Source organism: Ptiloglossa arizonensis, chromosome 7 (assembly GCF_051014685.1).
Source record: "Ptiloglossa arizonensis isolate GNS036 chromosome 7, iyPtiAriz1_principal, whole genome shotgun sequence".
Classification (NCBI taxonomy): domain Eukaryota; kingdom Metazoa; phylum Arthropoda; class Insecta; order Hymenoptera; family Colletidae; genus Ptiloglossa; species Ptiloglossa arizonensis.
This window is the reverse complement of record NC_135054.1, coordinates 11,228,329-11,254,813: the sequence shown is the minus strand read 5'-3', so window position 1 is coordinate 11,254,813 and position 26,485 is coordinate 11,228,329. Positions and strand designations below refer to the sequence as shown.

The 26,485-nt window shown below is 41.6% G+C and overlaps 1 protein-coding gene across 3 annotated transcripts in view; it reads left to right on the top strand.

The window, feature by feature from the left end:
- Positions 1-26,485, top strand: part of LOC143149431 (uncharacterized) — a 471,911-nt gene that overhangs the window by 432,842 nt on the left and 12,584 nt on the right. For all 3 annotated transcript variants that reach the window (XM_076316770.1, XM_076316771.1, XM_076316769.1), the window contains exons 3-5: positions 7,935-8,154; positions 20,812-20,960; positions 21,182-26,206. In XM_076316770.1, the coding sequence (XP_076172885.1) occupies positions 7,935-8,154; positions 20,812-20,960; positions 21,182-26,206 (5,394 nt within the window). The remainder of the gene's footprint in view (positions 1-7,934; positions 8,155-20,811; positions 20,961-21,181; positions 26,207-26,485) is intronic.

The window sequence follows — 26,485 nt, the reverse complement described above, 5'->3', positions numbered from 1 at the left end:
TGTGAAATTCGAAGGTAATAATTCTGATCCAGAGTTAAGGTCGGTGCACGTGAGCTGCACTTAATTTGTTTTCAACGTAGTAAAGACAACAGACTTCTTAGAAAATAGCAAAAGATATAGCAATCTAATGAAAATATTACAAAAATTACAAACATTAACAAATAGAGAAAGATACGCACCTTATGAAAACCTTAAAAACCCTTACCTACTTAATCTCAAAATAATAGTAGATGGATGAATATAGTAAAACACGAGAGTAGTTAGACGATGCAACTCTAAATTAACTCTAATTATCTTTTCTTAAAGATCTTAAAGATTATTGTAAATTGACCTAGACACATCAAATTTTATTAATCTCTTCTTGTTCCTCTTTTACTCGTTTCCATTTGAACTGGAGAAATAAAAAACCAAAACTGAAACGTTTATACGTTCTTGATGTACGTTAAATACATTAGGCGTTTATTTCGATGATTGTTTCGAATCGTGAATGCCACAGGCAAGGTACGCGTTCGGTTTCAATCGTGAAAAAGAGCAATTCTGTTGCGCAATCATCTTGCATCTCGCCTTTTAATTATTCGCTGCATCGTAAATATACAAAACAAAAAGTAAGAGGGATAATAAAAAAAGACTCGCGGTAGTGTCCCCCAACGAACGGTGTGCACCGTCGATTACAGCCATCGTATTAAGGTCGTTCCTGTCGAGAAACAATGTCTAGTTGGCTGGGAAAAAGGATTAAATCGTGGTTTCCATCGGTCGGTGTGATTACATCGGCAACATAGAGCGACGCGCGACGAGAAATAACTCTGTGGAAAACGATGCGCCATGCTGGCTTTGCATTCAAGATTATCGAGACGCTCGTTCGAGCGAGATTATGCTCGCTTTGCTGTACGACCTCGTGTGCGTTGAACTTTAATCGTGGCTGCCTCTGGAATACTTTCGACCTCGGCTTCTCGCGCTTCGATATCTTCAATATTCGTCGATGCGTGCTCCGAACCGTTAATTAAAAATATTTACAATTCAATGGAAGAAATAAATATTTGTCCTTGTTTTTTCTTCTTCTGTTCCTCTATCGATCCGAGAGTCTAAGTCACTTTCGTTGGCACGGTGTACTTTGGTCGAAAATAAAGAAGCATCTCGATGGTAAAGTTTTATTAAGAATGTTTCGACTCGAAGCGCAGTTTTTTTTTCCAAAGACATTTTTATAACTATATTTACTCGTAATAAATGTGTACGAGAATATATAAATGAAAGATGATGGAGCGACAGAATTGTCATAGACGATGAAGAGATTGTTTCTTCATTTTGAACACAAATAGACGAAATAGTATAGTAAAGTAATTGTAATATTCTGTCACGTACTGAAAACAAAATTTAGGTTATTCATTTGAACTTCTCTGGTCGAATATAAATAATAGTGTCAGCGTACGAACACAGTCTTAATCGTTGAAACTGCGATACGTCCATCGATTCTTTGCGCATTCAGTTTTTCACCGGTTATCGAAGCGAGTCCGAGCAAAACGGTTAATATTTTTGAATTTAAAATGAATTCAATGAAAATTCATACGTGTCACGGTCCGCTTTTCGAGTTTGATGAAGGAGAACACGCTACGCAGGCTACGACAAATATCAACTGAATTTATGATAGTATTTATATCAAAGCTGAGACAACTTTTTACGCGTCAAAAGTTTGATTGACTTTGACATATGGAAACCGACACTGAACGGGTTCTTGCACGATAACCAACCGATGGCCGTGAAAAAACTATCAATAAATTAATCCGGAGATAAGACACCATCGAACAATACACTCTGTGGTTTTCAAACGTTTCGAACGTTACCTCTTCAAAAAAAAGGACAAAATTTCTATACTCGAGACGAGTGGCACTTCGACAATTATCGTATCAATAGAAAGAGAAGTTATCCACATTTTCCTAGATTAAAAATTGTTCTCTCGTGTCCACGATAAGAAAAATACTGCTGGAGATGATCGATCCATTCTACGTACCTATGCACATCTCGCTCCAATAAAATGGAGTATCCGTCCACCTGTAAAAATTTAAAAATTCTTACGAAACGTCTTAATGTATTCATTGTAACGTTTCCCCTCCGAATGGTCGTTTACGTTTCTCTCCGAAAACTCGCTCCGTTTGAGAACACTTGGTACAGAAAGAGAACTCTTCCCACATCTCAGTATCGGTTTCAATGCACCGTTTACCTGTCATTAATATTTGCAGCGGTCGGAGCGTATAAATATACCCCTCGGATTACAGACTCGACCGAAGAGACCGATAAATTTCAGCGTTCGTGATTCGAGGACCGTATGGGGCCGCCGTAATAATTCCAGGGGACATCGATGCTTTGCGCGACACGGTTTCGAAAGAAACAAGAAAGAGTGCAAACGGACCGATCGCAGTTGCAATTTTATTCAATATCGTAGCGCGGCGTGTCGCATAAGTGGACAAGAACAGCGTTTAAGGTGATCATCGCTGATGAGCGGCTCGCCAGAAGGAGAATGAATAATAGACCGGTCGGAGGGAACACGTTCTGATTGAGTTAACCGTCGGCATACGTCATTATACGCCGACTCGTCGGCTCTCGACGCCAAGGCCGGCTGCTGCGAATACGTACAATCTCGACGTCGTATTCAGGTCGTTCTTAATTAACCTGCCAGTGCTCCGGTGTACGCTACGACATGTTTCTTCGCGGTTCATCGACGGGTCTGATCGCCGATGATTGTTCGGAATGGAATAATTAAGAGATTTTATTCTTGATAAAATACTGCATCTAGTGGAACACACCGTGGACGATGTAACAGCGAATGCAGTCCTGGCTATTGAAAAATATTTACGTCGAGTCATTTTGTTAAATCTTTAGTCCGGTATTTTGGGACGAACGTTAATTGAGGTTCTTTAGCGTTGGTTTTCTTCTACGATGGTATAGTTGATTCGGAAGAAAAATTGGTAGACTGTTATCTTATTTAATGCAGTTTAATGAGAGATACAGTGTTTCTTGAAAGAATTTTTGGTCTTGCTTTTTTCAAAATGACAAGAGAAACAAATCTGTCGCAATAATGCACATTGTTGCGGGTAAACTGTTTATCTGACGGGAAAAAGTTTAGTAGTTTATTAGTGTGGATTAGTTCGTTGAGTGAATTAAGATGAAGTTGAAGTTTTTAAACTTAAGACAGTTTTTCTGCCTTCATTCTTCTTCTCGAATGGATTCAAAAATGGAAGCAGTCAACATTTTGAGACGAACATAGATGTTTTTTCTATAAGTGATTAAATGAACAGCGATAGACGAAAAGCTATAACTTTGAACAATATTCTATCATATGTTTTTATCGTTATTCTTTCTTTTACTCTTATATTTTCAAAGATACGTTTTCATCAGTTTCGAATTCTGAAACCAATCATTTTATTTCGTACTAGAAAAATTTAATTAGTCATTTACTTTGCGTTGCATCGATATCTATATAATAATACAAAGACAAGTGAGAAAAAATATAGATTTAGGCTCTTCGTGTAATCGCTGGCTTATATTATTTCTGATGATGCAGTTCATTTGGAGTAAAATAATTTACCGTGTTGAACGATGGACAAAGAAAGCATTTATAAATTTACCTGGTAAACGATTTATGCAAAATCTTAAACAACTCGAGATACACAATGACGGTGCAGATACCGCTTTATCAAATTATTGCAAACAACCTCGGGGAAGGCTTCTGTTTTTGACGTTGATCAGAGTAAGATAATTATAACTATTCTTCACTTTTTGACAGGTGCTGCGTTGTATTAGGTTACTTCGAAAATTTTAATCACCTACCTCGTAGTAGATTGGATTTAAGATTTCTATCTTTTTTTTTATGCAAATTGCGTTATTTCACCGCGTTTAACTTTCATATAATTTTCGTAACAGAATATAGATGTTATAAAATTGAGTAATATAGATTGTAATCCAGTTTATAATATTATAACAGTTATTCGGATTTACTAGTTCAAATTTAATATTTTCGGTATCATTGTACATATTTAAGAAGATTTCCTAAACTGTGTTTCGAAACAAATCATGTTTAATAAATAAAAAAAGAAATTTTGCGTATTTCTAGGGTACACTACATTGAACTATAACACTTTTTAACGTTACTTTTCTACGATTACTAATGTACTAGCATGGACTAATTACTGTTTAATTTTCGAAATAAAATAAGAAAACAATAAGTGTACTTATATAATTTATATTGTACAATTGGTTGAAAATTAAAGTTGAAATTTTCCTTTCTTAGAAGGAAAAAATAAATCGTCCTATCTATCGGGCCGATGTTGTTTATTTGCATATACGTGCATATATGAAAGATACAGCCCCTGTATAATTGTAAACATAAATATTTCTCGAATAACACTCTTTATCGCATTTTCGATTTTTATAGAGACTTGGGAGCTCCAATTGCACGGTTTTCAATCAAACGAGACGTAATCTTCGAGTTCGAAGGAATCTTGAGTCTCGATTAACTTGGAATCGGTCAATCGTGTTACTCGAGGATCTGGCGCGTACTTCTAAATCGTTTTGTTGTACATAACGTGTCGTTATTTAATCTCGACTACTGAAATAGTCGTACAACGTTAATCCGCGATCCGACATCCGATCGTATATCGTTGCGATCGAGCGTAAGTAGGATTAACAAGCTCGAGAAGTTTCTGATTAGTAGTTCCTTTTGATAGAGGTTGATTATATACGATCATAAATATATCAACGTCCCGAAGTTCGAATGGTTGGAATTCTGCAATGATGCGTAACGTCAAGATAGGCAATCTGAGCAACAAATTATGATAATTCAACGCACGCATTAAACTTCAGATCTAGCGATTAGAATTTTAAAAGAAGATTATTTTACCATCGGTAAAAAAACACGATTTTTTTAGACTGTACAAACATTTTATTAAATCGTATATTCTCCATTTTGGAAAACAAAGTGACTTTCCGTACAACCCAATATTATCGTGAGAATTTTCTACACATTGTTGTCATCGCTCAGAGCCATTCTTTATAGAATACTAAGAAAAAAATTCCATTTAATGTTACTTGGAACAATGGTCGACACAAGAAGAAGAAACAATGGAGATAAAATGCGTCTTGAATTTTCGTAAATGTTAGTTTAAATCGACTTCTTCGACGATACTTGCTACTCGCTAAAATTTCTTCACCCCGAGTTCTCCTTTACCCCGAGAGACCTTCGAGTTTCCAGGGCTGGCGCCATTTTCGATACACAGTGTGGTGAAACGCGCGGTAGCCAGGGAAAGACACGTAGTTCGATGGTAAGGGCGTGAATATTAACTAACGCGGTCGCATCAAAATATCAATACCCGGCACGGCCAGTTCGGTGTTATCGACCCACAATCGGACAGGTTATGCAAATCGTTGCCTCCCTCGCCGCTTTATTCCCTGGTTTCGTTGTATCATTACCTCCGCAAAGAAACCGCCAATAAAGAACGCCCGTAAGGATCTCGCAATCCGGCGAACAAAACACTCGTCGCGTACCTTCGAGCGACGCTCGTTACGTAAGTGCCTCGAAAAGCCCAGGACCACCTTCGGGCTTGCTAAAACTCCAGATAATCTGCTCGTTTCGCCGTGGTTGTCTCGCCATAATTGGCGAATGCCTGCGTCGCGCGAAAGCGAACCAGAACGTCGAAAAGGGCCAGCGAACGAGGGCAGAAGAGGTGGAGAGGAGCCGGAGAAACGGAGAGAGAGAGAGAAAGAGAGAGAGGGAAGGGAGAAGAGAGAAGACCTTGGTCGACGATGCTCATGAATCTCATGATCGATGCGCGATCCCGGTGTGCACAGTTAAAACGTGTCCAAGTTGGAAGGCCGCGGGCCGATGCCCGGTAATGGCCGTCCAAGACTTCACCGTGTTACGTGTCAGCCCGTGAGACGTTCCGCGGCAATTTACGGCTGCGTACACAGTGCCATTACCAACCACCGTAAATAAGACGACGCGCGGCCGACGCGCCGGGGACAGCCTCATACCGAGGCGGTTCATCATTTTTAGCGTTCGTCGTGCGTGGGCGTCGTTAATTTCCGATCCACCGCCACCGCCGCCGCCGTCGCCGCGCGTTTTTTGTCGGCCTGCTTTCGCCTCGCGCCGGTAATGCAACTTTTTAAACGTCGTCGCCGAAACGTCGCTTTCGAGACCGCGGATAGACGTACAACGAGCGATATTCACCGGGTGGCTTCGCCGTTGAAATTATCCTACGCGGTGCAGTTATCGTGGAGAGGTACAGAGATCGAATTGAAGAGGTCGACTTGTACTCGTAGTATTCGTTGTAAAGAAAATGTGAAAAATTTGAGCTTGGCACACTTTTCAAAGGAATTATCAATGCAGACGGTGCGATATTAGAGTATCGGTCGCTGCGATTGGTTGTTCAATGTTTATTGGTAAAACGGTAGCTGGAAAGACGTTTACAATTGGTAGAACGGTAAAGGTGTTATGGTAGAAAGATGCAGAGGGTGTATATTTATGTCTTTCGTATGTAGTAACAGACTTGTAAATTTCGTATATGTTAATAGACTTTTAAAGGCGTATGTATATGCCTTTTATAGTCAAAAGATTAACACAAGGGTAACTCGTGAAGGAAACAAGTCTATCTACTTATGTAACACCCATACTCCGATTCGTGCTGTGAAATTCAGACGTAAAGGAACTACAATATTCGATAAGAGCTCGCTGCTCGGAACCCGCGCGAGCTTTTAACGTAAAGGAGGTACGTTTACCCAGCGGTTGTTTTTCTATTCTCTCTTGTCCAAAATGAAAGAGAGAGCACGAGTGAGGTACGGGAGACGAAAGTCGATATACAAAAATGTACGAAAAACATAACTTTTATTAACAACGGATATACATTACCAGACGAACGAAAATAGAATTTGCGTAGAATTGTGGTATACGATACAATGGTACAAGAGTATTGCTCCACGTAGCTGACGATTATTATCGGTAATAATTTCTTAAAAATTCCGTATCTGTAAATTTGAAAACTACGCAACGAAGAGTTCCTCGAAATCTGGAGCAAGTTACGTAATCGTCGTGGTCGATTTTGAAAAATGATCACCAAAAAATTCTTGATCATCGTGTTCTTATCGTCGCAGTAACGTTCAATTCGCGCAGACGAGGGTGAAGCTGTTTCAGAAATCGAATTATTTCTACACAAAACGACACTCGTGTGCGACTGCAATTAACCGTAATTGGTTAATTATCGAAGCGTTCGGCAAATTGCACCAATAAACGGAATTTAAGCGTCCGTTGCATTATGCAGCGGTGTTACGTTAGTGCAACGGGCACACGCACGAAAGAACCGCGATACGTGTACGTTCGGTGGTAATGTAGGTCGCAGACGGAATATTCGTTACATTACGTGATTCCGTCTCTTTGTTTCAATGTCCGCGGTCGTACGTACGGTCGATCTCTATCGTCCGTGTCTCAGGGGCTTGTATCGAGATCGTTCGAACAAATGGCGAAAGGTTATACGCTCGTAAACTTTGTACGTTATACGCCGAAAGTACGAGCGCGGCTCTTTACGAGGCTTCTTTCGTTCGAATCCGCTCTTTACGAACTGATACAACGGAACCGAGGAATTACGTACGCGGCCGTGACAGTCCGTTCGGAGAACGCGGCCACGCCACGGGAATGGTAACAGGAGGAAATTTCACCTAGTGCTTGGCTGGAAATTTTTATATCGTCGGTTTATACGCAAACGTTCATCGATTTACAACGCGTCGTTTCGTTGTCGGCGGTGATCGCTCCGGAACGAACGCGACCACGACGTTACGAGGATGTTACGCGCGAACCTTGCCAATGGTTTCCAGACTCCACGACTCGCACCGACCGATCCTCTTCGGGCCAGATTCGCTCGGCGAGTAACGAGCGCTCTATGTTCTTGTTTCAGGTTGCGACACGACCTTGGAGCCCGGATCAGGGCAAGACGCGGGAGATGACCAAGCTTTGTAACCATAAGAGGAAACTTTTGCTGCCAATAACGGCGGCCAGCAGTCCTGTTGCATCCTGTACACCGGCGGTCTCCTCCTCGACTTTATCCTCTGCTCCGGCCGCAGCCGCGATCCACGTGAACGCAGACTCGCCCACCTCGCCGGACAAGGCCAGGAAAGGTAAGACCGCGACCTTGCGCGCCAGTTTCGTTTCTTCGTTAATTCGGAGATCGCGAATTTATACACTTGTTTCGTCTTTCGTTCTTTCTTTTTTTTTTTTTTTAATTTTCATTCGACGGATTCGTTCACCGTGAAAACACGGAACGCAAGTTCTCGAAGACGTAATCTGATTTACACGAGGCAACGTGAAACGGGAAGAGTTTGCGAATCGTTGTTCTACGAACTCATCGAAAACTCGTAATCTAATTTGAAGATAAAATGAACGATACGACAACGGGGAAACGTCGCGAATTATTGGATATCGATTTGGACGAAAGTTTGCACAAATGTTCGTCACTTATTGTATTTTTAAAGACGATCCAAATCTAAGTATCTGTACGCGAAGAACTACGTTCAAGGATGTAATTGACTTCTTTTATTTTTCTCGCAAGTTTTACTCTCTACGATTGTAGTGTATGAACATTTTATTAAATTATATATTCTCCATTTTGGAAAACGAAATGACTTTTGGAACAACTCAATAATTAAAACCTTCGTTAGAGAAACACAAAGTCGCTCGAAATTGGAAGAGTGAATAAACCGCACGATTCTTAGTCTTGCGAAAAATTCTCCCTTAAAATCACGATTAACAATTCCGTTTAACGATCGCGTCGATGATCCATAAATCCGCGAGGAGTGTACGTCCACCGTTGCACGTTCAACGAGAAGCGCAGGATCAAAGCCGACTAAGTAGAAAACATATTCTTCCCAGAGGTAATCTCGCGGGGGAAATCGCGCGGAAGAAATTTTTCCAGTCGGCGGGAGTTTTATCTCCCGTGGCCGGCGGCGGGTGGTGTCTCCGATCGATCAAAATCAGAATTTTCCCCGGGTAAAAGTTTCTTAGCGGGCTCGAACGAGCCACGAACTCGTCGAACTCAATCGCATTATACATACTCGCCAATCAATCTCACGTATACACCCAGCCCCCTCCAAACTACGCGCACGTAGACATTCTGTCTATAGATGTATACATGCGTATATACATGCACGTACAAACGTGCATACATACATACAAACACATACAAACATGCATATATACAAACGTACATATATACACATAAAAACACATACAAACACGAATATATAAAAACATACGTACAAACTTATGTATATACATACTTACATACATATATACATATAAACATACTCTTGGAGTAGAGGAATACATACATTCGTATACATACATACTCTTGGAGTAAGGGATACATACATTCGTATACATACATACTCTTGGAGTAGAGGGATACATATATTCATATACATACACACATATACACATATAAATACATATATATATATATCTATATGTATGTATATGTATGTATGTATCCCTCCACTCCTCGCGAGGAGAAGTTTTCCCATCGATCCGTCGTATTAACAAAGTTCCGTCGGTAGTCGGAGCGGCGCGCCATAATCGCTGGGAACGTTTATTCACCGTCGTAGCAGAAAACACGCGGCGGAAACTTTTATTGGAAGACGACCAAAAGTTTGTCTCTCCTCGCGGCCCCGACCGAGCCCGTGATCATTAGGGGTGCAGCGGACGAGAGAAAAGTCCCAGGAAGAGGAGTGGGAAAAGGAACGATGAAATTGCGGCATTAGCGGGGTCTGTTGCTCCGTTCCCCCTCCCCTGTCCCCGCTCTTTCTCTCCCACGCCCTCCTCGGTCTCACCGACCGTGTCTCGTACCGAGAGACGGCATTAAACCGTCCGATGCCGATGGAAAAAAGAAAAAAGAAAAAAGAAATGGACGGAGGTGGCATGCGCGACTAAGCAGCATTGGCGGAGACGTTGGGTCAGAGTGGGGTTGGAATGATGTATCACCGTGGCTGCTAATCTCTCCGTCCGGATTTCATTACTAAATCCTATAACCGAGGAGCGAGCGGTATCGTCTCTCTTTTTCCCTCCCCGGTCTTTCCCACCGGTCCGCGTTCCTCTCCTTTTTCATCTTTTCCTTTCTTCGTCGCGTCGCTAATTAAACGGCTGTTATTCCGAACGAGAGGCGTGCTTACGGTCTTCGCGTTACGCCGAGGGGGGAAACAATAGCGGGCCCCGGTGAATTGAAATTCGCCGAGTGTATTTTGTTCGTTTGCCGGTTTCAAGGCCTCGGGATTTAAGGGCAATCTTGCTTGCCTTCGGTCACCTCTTTACGAGGTTTTTCAGCCACCCTTTCTCTCGCCTTTCATATTCGCAGTCGCGTACCCGACCGAACACCGCTGGAAACTATAACACCGTTGTTCCTCGATTTTTTTCTTAAGACGTGACCTTCTTCGTGCTGGTACGAACAAAAGTTTCCGTTTCTTTTGCGCGCGAAGTTTTTTTCCTTTTCTTTTTATCGATCGACGGATCGAAAGTCGAGCAATCGTTCGTAATTGCTGAAAAGGATTGTAGGAAAAATTGTATTTCTCTTCCATACGAACGGTAACAATATAATCGTACAAAAGTAACGATAGGAACAACGTACTCTTGGATTGTTATCGTATTACGGAGATATGTACGTAAAATGTGTAAGTTATCGTCATTATTTCCATCAATATCGGGCAAATATTCGTCACAGTTGATGATCTCTGTACCTAAGATACGAATCTTCTACAAAACGTTTTGTTCCTTGGTATAAAACTTTCTTTCTTGTTCATCGTGTTAAACTGATAAAATTACCGGTTTAATTCCTTTTTTGGTAATGACAACATCTTTGATTTATTTAATATTATTTTATTTCCTCAACTTTTCGGATCTCCTGTATAAACCTTCTTCGATAACTATTATTGTCAAAATCGATTTGAATTATATTAAGAAAAAGATATATTATACATGAAAGAATAATTAATGTAAAAATATAAAACACGCCAATATAATCGAATAAAACGAAACGTATCAAAGAATCGAACTCGTATTACTCTTTCATCTTCGTGGAACGCTTCGTGTCGATGCGCGATTGAAACGCCAGATGGCGTTACTATAACGGTGTGACGTAGGTGGTTCTTGCAGCCGCCATTTAATGATAGATGCACAAAATACATTACACACATTTAGTGCACTGGAATGCGCAAAATACAATATAATAATCTAATATTCCATAGAATAAAATGTACGGAATACAGAAAATAATATTTGGTATATGTAACATTCTTCGTATTCTGATGCATTAAAATTCCTCGACTATTGCAGTTTGATCTTGAGCCAAAATCGTTTCCGACTCACCGATATTTCACTATTCATATTTACAGACGGTTCATCGCACATATTACGAAACAGTAACGGTCACTCGAGCTCGAGATTCGCATCGATATATTATATGCACATACTAATTCAAATTGTGTTAAAATTGTCGTTGCAAGAAAAGACAACAACCTCGTGAATTATAAAAAAAATATTTATTCCACATTTTTGTTACTACACGCATTACATACAACCGTGTTGTTTTGCGTACAATGGCTATTGCAAACGTGCCTTTCGCAAAAATTACACACAGTCGAGTATCTATTATTACTCCCTATACAAAAACAACATCTAGCACGCTTTTGGCCCGCTATTCTCGGTTTCTTGACAATTTTTCTCCCAGTCGCCTCTATCGCGGTCATGACGTTTTTGTGTAACAATATTTCTTGATTCTCGAACGCGGTGGCTCGTCTTTCTATATTTTTGCCAGCCAATTTCTTCGCCAATTCTTGCAAAAACATCTTCCTTCTCGTTTGCAACGAGTTTCTACTTTCCCACGTTGGATGCTTTATACTCCATACGACAAATGCATTATACGCGGCAATGTCCAAATAGTGCATAAATAACGATAAGGTCCAACGGCGTGTGTAACGTCTGCAAGAATATTCTCGTAACACCTTGTCGAGAACGTCCACTCCATTTTTCGTTGAATTGTAATAATTTATTACATCCGGTTTGAATTGTTCCGCTTCCATAGACGTGTTACGTTCGTGGTGTAACGTGGAGAGCAATACAACGCAATTTCGCGGTTTTGGAACATGCGACACCAACGTTAATTTTTCGGTAAACAGAAACTCTGACGAATATTGTGCTCGATATCGTGTCTCCGTTAGTGTTTTCGGTAGATCTTTCTTATTCTTGCGTATAGTTCCCACCAAGAAAATATTGTCTCGCAGTAAATCTTCTGCTAAATTAAGGTCCGCGAAGAAATGATCCGTTGTGAAGAAATGATCCGTAGTGATACAACGACCGGAACTTTTCCAAAAATTGGTCATTTGTCTCGCGATGTGTCCCTGTTTTTCTTGTAGATTTCCGTGTTTTCCCAGGTACACTTCCATGTTGCAGCAGTAAAATGTTTTGGTATCGCAGAGGCTCCATATTTTGATGCCGTATTTCCCCGGTTTACTCGGCATGTACACCTTGAAGGAACAACGACCACGGAACGTAACCAGTTGTTCGTCAACGCATCCAACGTCCGTTGCTTCGTACGAATCCTTGCAATTTTGCACAAAAGTGTCCGTAACGTTTCTCAATGGTGCCAGTTTATCGTACGTGTTCCCCCCTTCCAGTTTCACCGTATCGTCGAAACGTATGTATCTCAATATATCTATAAATCGATCGCGGGACATCGTTGCTGCATAAAATCGTCGCGAAAGTGCTTCGTTTACATTCCATAAATCGTGTTTACTTTCCCGTGATTCTCGGAATCGTCCAATAAGCAACAGTAGCCCGAAAAAAGCATCGATCTCGGTTGAATCCACCGGATTCCATTTCTTATTTACCGGCGTACTCGTCTCCGCCTTTTTATTTGTGCAGACGGTAATGGTACGAACGATCTTCTCGTCGATAAATAAACGAAAACATTCGTCCATTGTTTGCACGAGTTCGCTTTTACGTGTTAACGAAGGCTGACGCGAAACGTTTGGGACTTTTTCGTTGATATTATCCGGCGGAATGCGTTCCCAATTACGTCCAGGCACAACTTGGTCTCTTGGAACAACGTCTTCCTTAGATTCTGATACTTCGACCTCGTCGGATTCGAAATCTTGCATCTCTGGCTCGGCGTCGCTATTCGACACACTTCCACCGTCCGATGACTGATCGCAGTTGTGCTCGTCTTTCATGAATTGTGCGAAAAAAAATTGTTCGTCCGTTCGTAGCGCGGACATCGCGCCAAAAGGGTCCAAGTAACGGAACGATAAGAACAACGAGAACGACGAAGAGAAAAGAATTATAACGGGTAGATAAAAAATGAACTATCGGTTAAATAATGGTACACGTGTTCCTTCCTCAAAGCGTTGTAAAATAAAAAAAAAAAAGAAAAGAAAAAAAAATTGAATCGTACCGTTCGTTTGTACACTTTTCCTTGCGGGTTCGATTGGTATGGCGTGCAGAGGATCGTCGTTTGATCACTTGCGACTAACTACGCACAATTTCGTCGCTGCGTACGTTATCGCTTTCCAGATGGAGTCCAACCGACGAGACTAATGACTCCGGCACAGTATATAGAGGGTTAAGTGTGTTCTGCGCATCTACGTCACGCCGTTGTGGTATCGCCATCTAGCGTTTCAGCCGCGCGACAAGTAAAACCGCACCGTGAAAGAGAAGGAGTAACACGAGTCGAGTCGTGTGTCTCTCAAGTTGCGCGAATCACTGTCACCGGATGTACAATGTATAATAAATTTAACGTATTTTATTCTTGATCTTATATATACTTATATTGATAACTTTAAAAAAAAATAAAATTACTTTCACGTTAGTGCTCCGAAATTTACGTATTTAACGTATTTTATTCTCGATCTTATATATACTTATATTGATAACCTTCCATTAAACAAACAAAAATTACTCTCCCGTTAGTGTGTCTAAATTGATTACAAATCTGAAAAATTCTAACAAACTGTACGTATCCTTCGTGCAGACTCGCGAATAAATTACTATTATTCGAGAAACCGTTTGGAAAAATTTCTCGAGTATACGTAAGAGACACCACGTCTTGAAACAATTATCGAAATTTCCAATCTCTAATTGCTAATTACTCTAATTTTCCAATTTGCAAAATTGGGCAAGCTATTGGTACAATTTCGTTGTCGCCAAGTATCTCTTGTCTGCGCGCGGATGCGTGAAAGTAAAAAATTGAAAAGACATTTCGCGAGAGAATCGCTCGGCAATAATAACGCGTACACCCTGTGTATACGTTCCCGGTGGTGTTTCGTCGTAGAAGTTTATAGGACCGTTTTAACATCGACGCGAGCGTTCGCGCTCACGGGCGTCGTCGCTTCGATTCCAATTTTCCGGTGATATAAAACGTCGCAGCCCGAGAGAACGTCGCCAACCGCTGTTCCTCTCTAGCCCACGGTTTCCTTCTATTTTTCTCCGTTCCTCTATCGCGAGCAATTCAACGCCGGGGGTAATACGTTCGCGTGGTGTGCAAACACACACCCTCCGAATCGCGGACAGGGAGGGAAAATAAAAAGAATAAGCCACGGAGGGGGCGAGGAATCGAATGAATCTTTATCGTCGTCGCTGTTCCACAAATACGAGTCTCAATAACGAAAGTCGATTTTATTTTTCCTCGGTTCTTTTCGGTTTTACCCGATCCTACGAGGGGAAGGATACTTTTATGTACCGCGCGGCTTGCCAAGGGACTCGCCGACCGAGAACCGAGAAGCGAAACTCGATCGACGCGATTAATGGAATTCCAACGGCTCGTTACTTGCGACTGAATTTACTTTCGTATTCAATATGTGCCCGTCTCGGCTCACAGTTCCACCAGCCGAGCTTGTTTCAACGTGCAAACAACATTTCCGGAATTTATTTCCCGAATAAACCCCCTCGTTTTCGTTGGCTTCCGCGTTTTGCGCGCGACGTACTGTCAACGAATCCTTGACGCATTAACACTTACGTACACACACACGCGTTGGCGTTTTTTCAAACTTGAGAATCATTTTCTCCTCGTTCGTGTTGTTCTTGAACATTCCGCGACACTGAGATTTGTACTATCTTTGTGCATATTGTAACTTATTTGTTACCATTGCTGTTTTCAAAGTACCAATCGACGTTAGGCGATGTGTATACAGTGACTCGTGGCAAGTTGGAAAGTATTCGATGAAACTAACTCTAAACACGACCTTATACGAAACATTTTCCATTATACGTAATTGTAAGTTTTTCAAAAACGAAAAATTCTTTTAACGTTTCATTTAAGATTGCTCGAAGGAGATCGTGTTTGGATTCATTTTTATCGAGTAAATTTGGTTAATTTGTCTATTGTTTTGAATAAAGATGTACCAAGAATTGTAAAATAATTTTGTATTAGAGTTGCACCCAGATATTTATCGTTGCTGTGAATTTTTGGTCACCGAGTGCATGTAATGCAAAACCTACTCGATGTTGCAGTATCTCGCTCACTCTCAGTGCATCGCGATCGGTTTTCTCGTCGGGTATTACACGCTACGATCAGCTCCAGTTCGAGATAAAAGCTGTCAGTTTCTGAAATATAATAGCCTACTTCACTCGTTAAAAGTTTTCGAGAGGAGCCGAAGTTGCGACTTTTATCGAGAACGTTATTGCACATTATACGTGACCGTGTACACGATTGTTCCTATTATCGAATCTACTTCACATTTTTTTTCTCGAACAGCAGTCCATGTTCTTACTCGTTTGCCAGATTCAACTGTGTCACCTTGTTTTAATTTTACCGTGCTTTTTTAATTATTTTCACAGAATTCATACGAGCAATAAATTCAAGGAAACTTAAAATTGTTAATTTCCTTCAGTAATCCAAGTGTATAAAAATGGAAATCATCGAATAAAAGTTTTAACAGCTTTAAACGAAGAAATACAAAAATTTCATCCTGAACAGGAAAATGGTCGATTCAACCTCTTCAAAAATGTATAAAGTGGAAACAATTTATGAGTAAGCTACAACCTACCGGCTCGAAAAGAGTAGAATGTACAAATTGTGTTTGCAATATTTCGAAATTGTCTTCTGGTATTGCGAATGAAAAATCTTTCAAAAATATTTGGATAATTACAGTTATCAAGTAATGTATTTGCATTACAATCTACCGACTTAAAAAGAGTAGAATGTACAAATTGTATTTGCAATATTTCGAAATTGTCTTCTGGTATTACGAACGAAAAATCTTTCAAAGATATTCGGATAATTGTGGTTTTCGAGTAATGTATTTCCATTAAACATTCAGGAGTATCGAATCGCTCATCTTTGTAGGAATATTACGATCGTAATGTGCGGGTCGAAAGAAACCCGGTTGTGGTGTCAGCGTGGTCGCTTTGTCGGTAGTCGTGCAAGTGTAAATGAATCTTGTCGACACGATTACGTTGGATTGACGATACCGGCAACGCGCGTCAGAGAACCGAGACACGTTAACAGGATCGATTGCTCGCTGATATGTCTTTCTTGCTCTGTTAAACAACTTTCCTCGATGAGCAGGTTCTCCGCTGTTCGATCGATCACGCCGACCTAACGGCGGCGCGATACGCCTTGCGACGCTGATATCTCGGAGAAAACGATTTCACGGGGAGCACGCCTCTATCTACCCTTTCGGAGCAAATATCTACAGCTCTCCGTTTATTGCTTTGTCACGGTTACGAACACCTAAGTTTGAAACGTTCGAACGCGGTTACACGTCTCCAAGATTTTACGATTGCCGCAACATTTTATCCGAGGCAAATTTTCTAGAAAATATTGGGTCGTTCGGAAAGGTCACTTCGTTTTCCAAAATGGAGGATATGTAATTTAACAAAATGTTTATACGGTCTAAAAAAGTCGTGTTCCATTTTCACCAAAAAAAAAAAAAACGAGATGACTTTTCGAACAACTCAATACAATTTTAAGAATTGGCTCGTAGTCAAGTTTATCGCGAATACAACTAATTTAAACAGAATCATAGAATCAGAAAGGTTGCACTCTCAGTGCAATGCATTTGGTTTTTGACTTTCTACGTAATTACCCTTGCAAAGGTTTGATTACACGGTTGAAAGTAAATCTTGTTTACGTCGCGTAGATTTGGAATTAAAATTCATACTTTTGAGGAAATTCCACCAGAGATGGAATAGCAATGTTTGAAGAATTTATCATGGAGCTCCTTGGTATTCAGTTTTCGAATACATCTCCCAAATACATGTGCAAAAAATATAGAAAACTTAAATCGGTAAAAGAAATCCTAGTTCTACAAACCTTTTCACAAATAACAGTACATAGAACCTGTACATTCAATTTTTGAGTTATTTTATGTATCGTAACGTGGAAGTAACCATAACAATTTTGAACGAATATTCAAAATTAAATTTCCCAATGATACAACGGTGCAACGTCGTACAAATTTGCTAAATGTCGCGAGTCAATATCAATTTAAAGTTTGTCCGTGTCAAACGGAGTAAGTGGTCCTTGAAGAACTTAAAAAACGAAAATATTGGTAGCGTTGTCCTTCACTGTATCGTCCTACTTTAAAAGACAGTAAACACTTCCAAGGCTCCCTCTGAACCATCAATTCTGACTCTCTCTCTAGTAACTTTACCAGTTTCCATTAAAAAAAAAAAAAAATACATATACATCGACTTCTTCGGTCCTTTATCTCAACTCTAATGACCAAATTCGCCGAGAGACCGAATCGTGCGACAGCAGTTAGCCCTTTTTATTCGAGGCTTCTTTGCTACCAGAAACCAACGCCTCGAGAAAATCCTTCGAGTCGTAAAATTCATCTGAAAAGAAACATTTTTATATACTTCGCGTACACGCGTTTACTCTCTACGAGAACGTAATATTTCAATTCCAATTTGAATTCCAAACGACGAAGTTTTCCCGGATCGAAAATACTACACCGAATGAAGTGTCTACCGAGGATCTCCTCTCGAGTCGAAAGGGTTGAGTCGTTGCACACGTTTGATGAAAACGTTGGTAAGAGATTTTGAACACGTTTCACGTACGGATCCGTAAACGTTCGAAATCTCGTCGGGGAATGCCTCGAACGATCGAGGAATTAGCATTCGACTGTCCCCGTCGCTGTAATCCTGACACGGGACAGCTTCTCTATCGATGTTAGAGGTCGCGCACCCCGTGAGATGCCCGAAAAGGGACCAATCGGCCGGCTCGTGTCTTCTTATCGTCCGGGGCGATCAATAAGTCCCGGGAGGAGGAAAGAATCCGCTCACCATTCGCTGCCAGCGACGTCAACGCGACGATGGTAGTTTGGATGGTGGGGCTGGTGGGGGGAAACAGGAAGGAAAACGACGATGTGGAAGGTGGATGGGCGTGTGGTGGTGGTGTAGGTGGTGGTGGTAGACGTATAGTTGATAAGGGTTAATTTCGTACGAAGAAGCAGCGGCGCCGCGGCACTCTGAATGGCAGAAGAGAGAAGAGGAACTGCGGTCCAACGTCTGTGTCCGGTTGTGATTCTTGCGCCTGCCCCGAGTGATGTTCACCCCCGCCGACACTGTTTCAAGCCACCTCCGAGTCGTCCTCGGTCGACGTCCCGTTGTGGTCGCGCAAGCGCATTTTACGCCACTTCCGTTTAGTCCGCACCAACGGCTCGACCACGTCGTAACGTCCGATCCACGTCTGGGATCGTCATGATCGAGCTGGCGAAGTAGTTGGACGAGGTTCTGTTGGGTTCGAGTAATTCGAGTGCCTTCGAATCCCGCTGTTCCGCTAGTCAGTCGTAGCGAGAAGTTTCGGCCGGTGGTCTCGAGACGGAGATTACTATAATTATGGTCGTTGGTCCGACCGGCCTGTCCTGAGCTCCGTATCGAAGCCTGCTAATATCGAAGCTCCTCCGATCCATATTGCGACGGTTGCTCGAAAGCGATGGGAACGATCCTCGGTTAGCATCTCAGTTGTACAGTACACGTGTGCTCGTAGGGGTTGAAATTTCGAATATTGAGAACGATCTGGAATTGCAAATAGGTAGTCGTTTTTTGTCGAGAGTAAACAGCGACGAACGGAACGACCTTAACCGAGTTGTTCGCTGAAAATATCGCGACAGGGACGGTTCGTTCTATCGGGGGGAACAGAGAATTATTTTCTTTTTTTATAGTCGCCCACGTTTCCAGCATCGAGCTTCGAATATCTTGAAACCCGTAGACCGTATTTCGTAATTGCTACGTCATCTTTCCTTCGTCAGATTTAGCGAAGGCAAGTTTTATAGACGTAAGCCATTGACTGCAGATTTTCTGGGCTCGAAGAGGGAGACGAATTTTACGCGTTCGTGCGAACTTCCTCCGGAAGCCACGAGATGCTTAAAAGATTTTACGCAAATCTTCGCCCTCTTGGAAATCGGGTTAAACTATCGTCGTTGCAGACAAGCTGGCTTGCTTCTAGGTAGACTCATTATTACATCCGCCCTTCGTCCCCTTTCCCCCATCCGTTCTCCCTGTTCTCTTCATTTTCCCTCTCTCCCTTCCGAATTATCTTTCCCTATTGAAGCTGTGGAGAATAATTATCCGCTGTGGGCTTACGGATAAAAGACTGTCATTGAAAACCATCCCCTTTGGCACCCTTTTACCATCCTGCTTTCTGTTATCCTCGTAAATCAAGGTAATTTCGGAGCGTGAACGGTTGTCATCGTACCTTGTGAACCATTAATTGCAAAGAATCGCACGGCTTTGTTTTAGTTTAACCATACGAAACAGTTATTTGTTTCTTAAAATTTTAGGTATAAAGCGTGAATACTCGTTTAGTGTGTTTTTAGATTCGTCACATTCGTGACGATGAAATTCGATAAAATAATATTCTTCCTATTTTATTATTTGCTGTATTATTTTTTATTTTCGTTCGTATCGAATCGTGCAAGTTTTGTAACAAGTTCTCGAAAATTTAAGTTTCTCAACTACTCTTCTCGTTGTTGTCATAATACCAATTTGTGGTTTAAGTATATATCACTCAGTTTTATCGTTGTTGCCTTAAATACTTAATACCGAAACATCGCGAGAATAAGTAGTAAAAATTAAGAAATTAGTTTAAATATTTGAACATCGATAAACATATAATCAGATTAGAAGGTTTTGTTGAACTTTGTAATACTCGTGTCAATTTACATCGTACGCGATTAAAATTATATACATTTTACCAACTGTGTAAATGCTAGGTAGTAGTTTCGTGTTAAATTTTTAATGAGACGAATAGCTATAATTTCACGCAAGTTTTTGTGGAAGAAATAAATTATAATAAAAAAAAAGTTTTAATACAATTTTAAGGAAATAATGTTTCCGAATAACTTGTACTGCAACAGAAATTTCATTTTAAAGAATTAGCAGAACCTAATTTTATTTTTTACTGTTCTCTTTACGGTACGAAGACATCTAGAAATGAGAAAAAAAGATGCATTTAGAAGTAGAATATGCTAATAAGGAGAAAAGTTGGTGAATGAAGGGTCACAAATGAATCTTGGAAGTGTTACGCTAAATAGGATTTAACCTTGTGGTGGGACTTCAAATGGAACACTTGTTCATTAAGAAGTCTGAAGCCGCCTGAATAATAAATGAAGGAGGGCTGGAATTAGAGTTAGGGGGATAAGTCGTATTTTAATTTTCCGTGATCTTGAAGAGTTACGATGCTCGAGGATTCCATTAGGAACTAAAGTATTTTCTTGATTTCGTTAAATACGCAGCAGTGAAAAGTTATCGAACCGCTTTATTAATGTCTGCTTTGTTTCGTTCCGCAGATGGTCTCAACAAAAAGAAGAAGAGAAAACTAGGGGGGATAGGAGGCATTTTTTCCGGAGTCTCAGTTTCACAACTTATGGCACAACGCGACAGGGCTATTGTTGCGGCATCTGGAGTTCAAGGATCCTCGGTGCCAAATGGATCGCAGGTAATGTAACGATATTTTAAACGAAACAGTAGACAAATCTTAAATTTCAATTATCAAATGTCTTCCAAAATAATATGTTCATAGTTCGATATAATTTAATCGTATGCGTAACGCGTACGAATTGTCAGTTATAAATAATTCGTAATACTTTTGAATAATTAGTTACGTCGTATTATTTTTGTACTGTAATAGCTTGCGTAAAAAAGTTACTTCTATTTTAGGTGTGGCCAATTGCAATTCCCAATTTGCAAGTTCAGCAGAGCAATCAACAGATCTGTCATCAGACACTAAACTCACCCTCGCAAAATCAGGATGTAAACGGCTGCGCAACGAGAAATCCTCAACAAAGGTTAGGTCAGCATAATATGTCGGGGATGCTAATGGGAAATCCGCTGATCATGAATCAGCAGAGCGCTAATTTTAACAACATGACTCAGCAGCAGCAACAGCTGTTGCAACAACAACATCAACAGCTTATATTGCAACAGCAACAGCAACAACAGCTTATGCAACAACATATATCTCAACAGCAGCAGCAGCAGCAACAACCTCAACAGTTGTTGCCGCATCATCAACAAATGCAACATATGCAGATATTACAACAGCAAGAACAACCGCAACATCAGAATGCGGTTGTGAATCAACTAACGCAACAACAAGCTCCGCACTATCTGAATCAGTTGAATCAACAACCATTGCACGTGATGCAGCAACAGGAACACTTAAATCAACAGCAACAACAGCAATTGCATATGCAGCAAATGCAAAAGCATAAGATACAGCAACAGCAACAGCAGCATTTGACTCAAGAAGTTGATCAACAACCTGCGAATTATAATCCTCAACATTCGTCGGAGAATTATGTACATCACATGCAACCGTCGCAAATTTCATCTCAACCCACTATTCATCCTCAGTTACATCAACTTCATCAGCATCAAATGCAACAACAAACGCAGCAACACCAACCCAATCAGCACGTGATGCAAGCTCAGCCAACCGATCATTTTCAAATGCAAATACAACAATTGCAGCAACAGCAGCAGCAGCAGCAGCAGCAGCAGCAACAACAACAACAACAGCAGCAGCAGCAACAAGTACCTCAGGTGTGCGTACCACCGCAATATCCTACTCAACAGTTGAGCCATCACTCGCTAGAAGTCATGCAACAACAAACTTCGGGTCCTGTGATGAACACGATCAACACTGCTGATATTCAAAATCGACACAACCGTACACCTTCTGTTACGGAGGAAGATTTAAATGTGAAGCAAATGCAGCAGCAGCAACAGCAACAACAGCAGCAGCAGCAACAACAACAGCAGCAGCAGCAGCAGCAACAGCAGCAGCAGCAACAACAACAACAGCAGCAGCAGCAGCTTTTGTTGCATAACCATCCAATGCAGCGACACCACGTCGTACAAAATGGAAACTTAGCAAACAATTCGCACGAAAACGTGCAGCGAATGTACACTCAGAATCAGGTTCAGTATCCTGCGAGAAATTTCGATGCTTCGAAGGGAACTACTGCAGATGTTAAACATCAGCAGCAATACACTTTGCCTAATCTGGCGGGAAGGAGCCCGAACACCAATCACGCTGTTGAAGCACAATCTGGTATGGGACCAAACGGGCAGCCCGGTAATATGCATTTCACCTCGAGAACACCACCTTGGCAACAAAATCGATCAGTATCGGGTTCTCACCAGCCTTCTCTCGTCACGGTTCAAAATATTACTTGTAACTCTTTCGATCGTGTTCCACCTTTGCATCATCACATTCCACAAGCTACCACATGGACCGACGAAGTGGCTCGCAAAAAGGCAAAGTCTAGTAAAGTAATGGTGAAGAAACAACGCCAGCATAGCGTTACAGATGTTAGGAACAATAGCCTCGATCAATCAGCTTCAAGTCCAATTGACGAATTCAATGAGAAAAATCATCAGAATAATAGTCAGATAGGTTCGACTGTTAATAGCAGCGGCCCGTCGTTTTTGGAAGACCCTAGCGGTTATCTTGCACAGCAGACTGCTTTGTTGAACAGTACGATATCAAGACAAACCGGTGTCAGTAGTTCACAAGTGGGAATGGTCAACAATTCAAAAACGCCACAAACGAGTCACGGATCGCATTTGCCTAATAACGCTTATCTTCCACAACCAAAGCCTTCCTCCAGTGTTAGTCCTACGAGTACATCAACATTTAATTCTGTGAAAAATCATGCAACCTCACCTGTTGTTGTACACAGTAGCATGACTCCAACGTCGAGCAATGGAGGAACAGATTCGGAGGGTAGTCCTTGTCAAGGTTGCGTTACTAGTGCTGACACTCAATCCTATGTACAGGATCAATATAAACAGCAAATGCAACGTCAGTACCTGATGCATTCTGATCAACGCGATGATCCCGTTACGTCATCTACATTTGGAGAGCAATATCAAAACAATCAACAGCAAACTGATTCAAGACCGATTCAAGGTGGTACGGTAAGCACCAGTCATGGATCTCCTATTGGAACAAATAGTCCAGCAAATTCGGACACACCAGCTTCGTCAACACCTGGAATATCACAGCCGGCAACGCCGCAAAGTCTTATTTCATCTCAACCTTCGACGCCTCATAGTTATTCGCAACCGCCGACGCCTCATTCGCACGCTACATCTGGTCAGGTGCCATCTCAACCCTTAACGCCTCAGGCCCAGCAACCATCACAGTCGTCAATGAGTAGTGGTGTACAAGAGCAACGTTCCGAAACGCCTTGCTCCGCTACAACGAACTCAAGTGGTGTTCCTCTTAGTACGTCCTCATTACAAACGTCCTCATCCGCTTCAGACAACATTACACCTCAAGTAACCAAAAGACAAACTACGAGACAGTCGTCTTTGGATGGTTATCAGCCACATCCACACACCGTAAATGCTGTTTCCAGAGTACCGATGAATCACTTTAGCGGTACATCGTCGGTGATAACTACAATGGCAAGTGGACACACCGTTAGCAGCAACACGATTACATCTGTACTAGCAGGAAGAGCGAATACAGCTACAGTTTCGATCAATACCCCTTCTGGAATACCCAACCCCGCCATACCAGATATACTCTCGAATAAACCTCAACATCAAGCATCAGCGACAACGTTAACAAATATACCAACCACTACTGTTACCACACATTCAACTCTCCCGAGTAGTCAACCATCGATGGCAATAAGTGTTTCGAAGTCACCACTAGAGATGGTGCAAAGTGTCGTCAGTAGTATACAAGTACCTCATACCAGTACCAGTTCACCGGTACAACCGCAAAATCAACAACAGCAACAACAACCGCAACAACATCCTCAATCTAACGTCCACGTTCATAATGTTCTCACATCAGGTGGAATACTAAAACATCCCGCTGGTTCAACTTTACCTCCTGGTCATATACTTGTGTCCAGTGGCGGTCAGCTGATAATGGCTAGCACAGGATCAGGCATCAACGGTGTGATGGCACCTCCGCCTCCCAAAATTATTTCTAATTCCAATTCTATGCCACCGTTGTCAGTATCGCCTATGGTTACCAGTGTAACAGGTGCTGTTAGTCAGGTTATTCCTGCGGTTGGTGTAGCTCAACAAGTTATAGGACAACCTACGGTACTGGTGAACACTATTCAGACTCCTGTACTTATACAACCTGGTGTCATGACGATGGATAGTATAGGACAAAACGTTCAAATACCGCATCTAACCGTGGCCACTGGTAATGTGATACAAAATGCTCAGTCAATTCTGGATGCGAACCAAGATGTTACGCGAAATGTTGGTGCGAGTCAAGGAATGGTAAATCGGCAACCAGCATTGTTGTCGCCCGAATCGGCAATAAGTAAAAAGAAAGCGTATAAAAAGCGTAAGGCAAACCCTCAGACAGTAGCTTCGATGTTACATATTGCTTCGTCTCAACAGAATGCTGGCATGTTAATGCAATCGCAGTCAAACTTCGCACAGCAAAACTTTCAAACTCAGAGCATAGGCGGCCCGATGTTACAAGCGTTGACCATCGTTCCAGGAAAGGGTGGAGCACCTGCCCAATTGGTAATGAATGGACAAGCCGGTGCAACGTCGGCTCAGTTCAATGCCCAGCAAATTATTACAAATCCCCAGCCAGCTCAGCAAATCAATCTTCTCCAGCCAGTGAACTTATTGAACGGAGCTGCTGGAATGGTTCAAAATTTCCCAACCATTCAGCAATTCATTGTTCCTGGTATCGGAAGTATGGTCATGTCCGCTGATGGGACAGCGACATTGTTACAAGACACAGGAAATCTTGGCATGCAGTTGCAGATACAGAACGTGAACGGTCAGAACGTCTTAACTCCGGTTCAAAGTCACAGCGGGATATTCAATCCCAGTCAAAGCATCTTAGCAGCTGGTCCTGCTGGAATGGTTATTCGTGCACCGCAAGCAACGGGTGGGAAAATTATTCAGCAGCACAGTCCGGGCGCACAATTTCTCTCACCGAACAGTGGTCAATTCCTAGTAAACGGAACCACGTCATTTGGGAACCAGTTAAGTCCAATTGTAGCTAATGTTAGTCCGAATCAACAAGTGACGTTCAACGCTTCGCAAGTTCGACCGTCTAATATGCAGGGGCAACAAGAATTCATACAAATGAACGGGCAAACGTTAATGGTACCTTGTGGCACCGCACAAAACATTGCCGTCTCGTCGGCTTCCAATCAACAGAATACAACATTCGTGCAACAGAACACCACGATCGTGCAGCAACAAACAACCATGGTGTCCAACAATCAGATACCTAACTTTCAATCTGCAGCTTCTAATGGAACGGCCGTTGATCCTTCTTTGAACATTGATCACAATCAGTCGTATATTTTAAGTTCTGGCATGATTCAGGGAAAGGCGCCGAATTCTCCGAAGAGCAGCGTAAATTCACCATCTGCGGAACAGAATGTTGAACAACAACAATACGTTCTCGCCAGTAGTAGTACAACCGTGGTTGAGAAAACTGCACAACAGAGCGACCAACACAGTCCACTGATGGCAAGACATTCTGTTTCTACGCAAACAGCAGGAAACCAAGCAAATATGGCTCAGTCGGCTATGATGAGGCAAGGATCACCTCCAGATACCACCACACATAGTCCAGGAAATAGCCAGAGGTCGAACAGCCCTGCTGTGGACACCACAACGCATGGAGCAGCTTCACCGGCCCCGCCGATTACAATTAGGCATCATTCATCGTCCACGGTAATATAAATTGTTCGATACAGCGTAGAGTTAAAACATTAAGAAAAAGATATAAGTAACGGATTAAATATTATGGTAATAAAATTCTCTCCTAAAATTATTCTTTTAGATAAATTAACGTATATTAATATCGATTATAATCGATGAAATGTTTGGGATACTTTTTTTTATTTATACGATTATAAGACTATTCATTTGTGTCACGAATAATTAATTGTAGTGCGCTGTTGTATCAATGCTTCTCGAGGAAGACGAAAAGACGAACGATTGCATATTGTC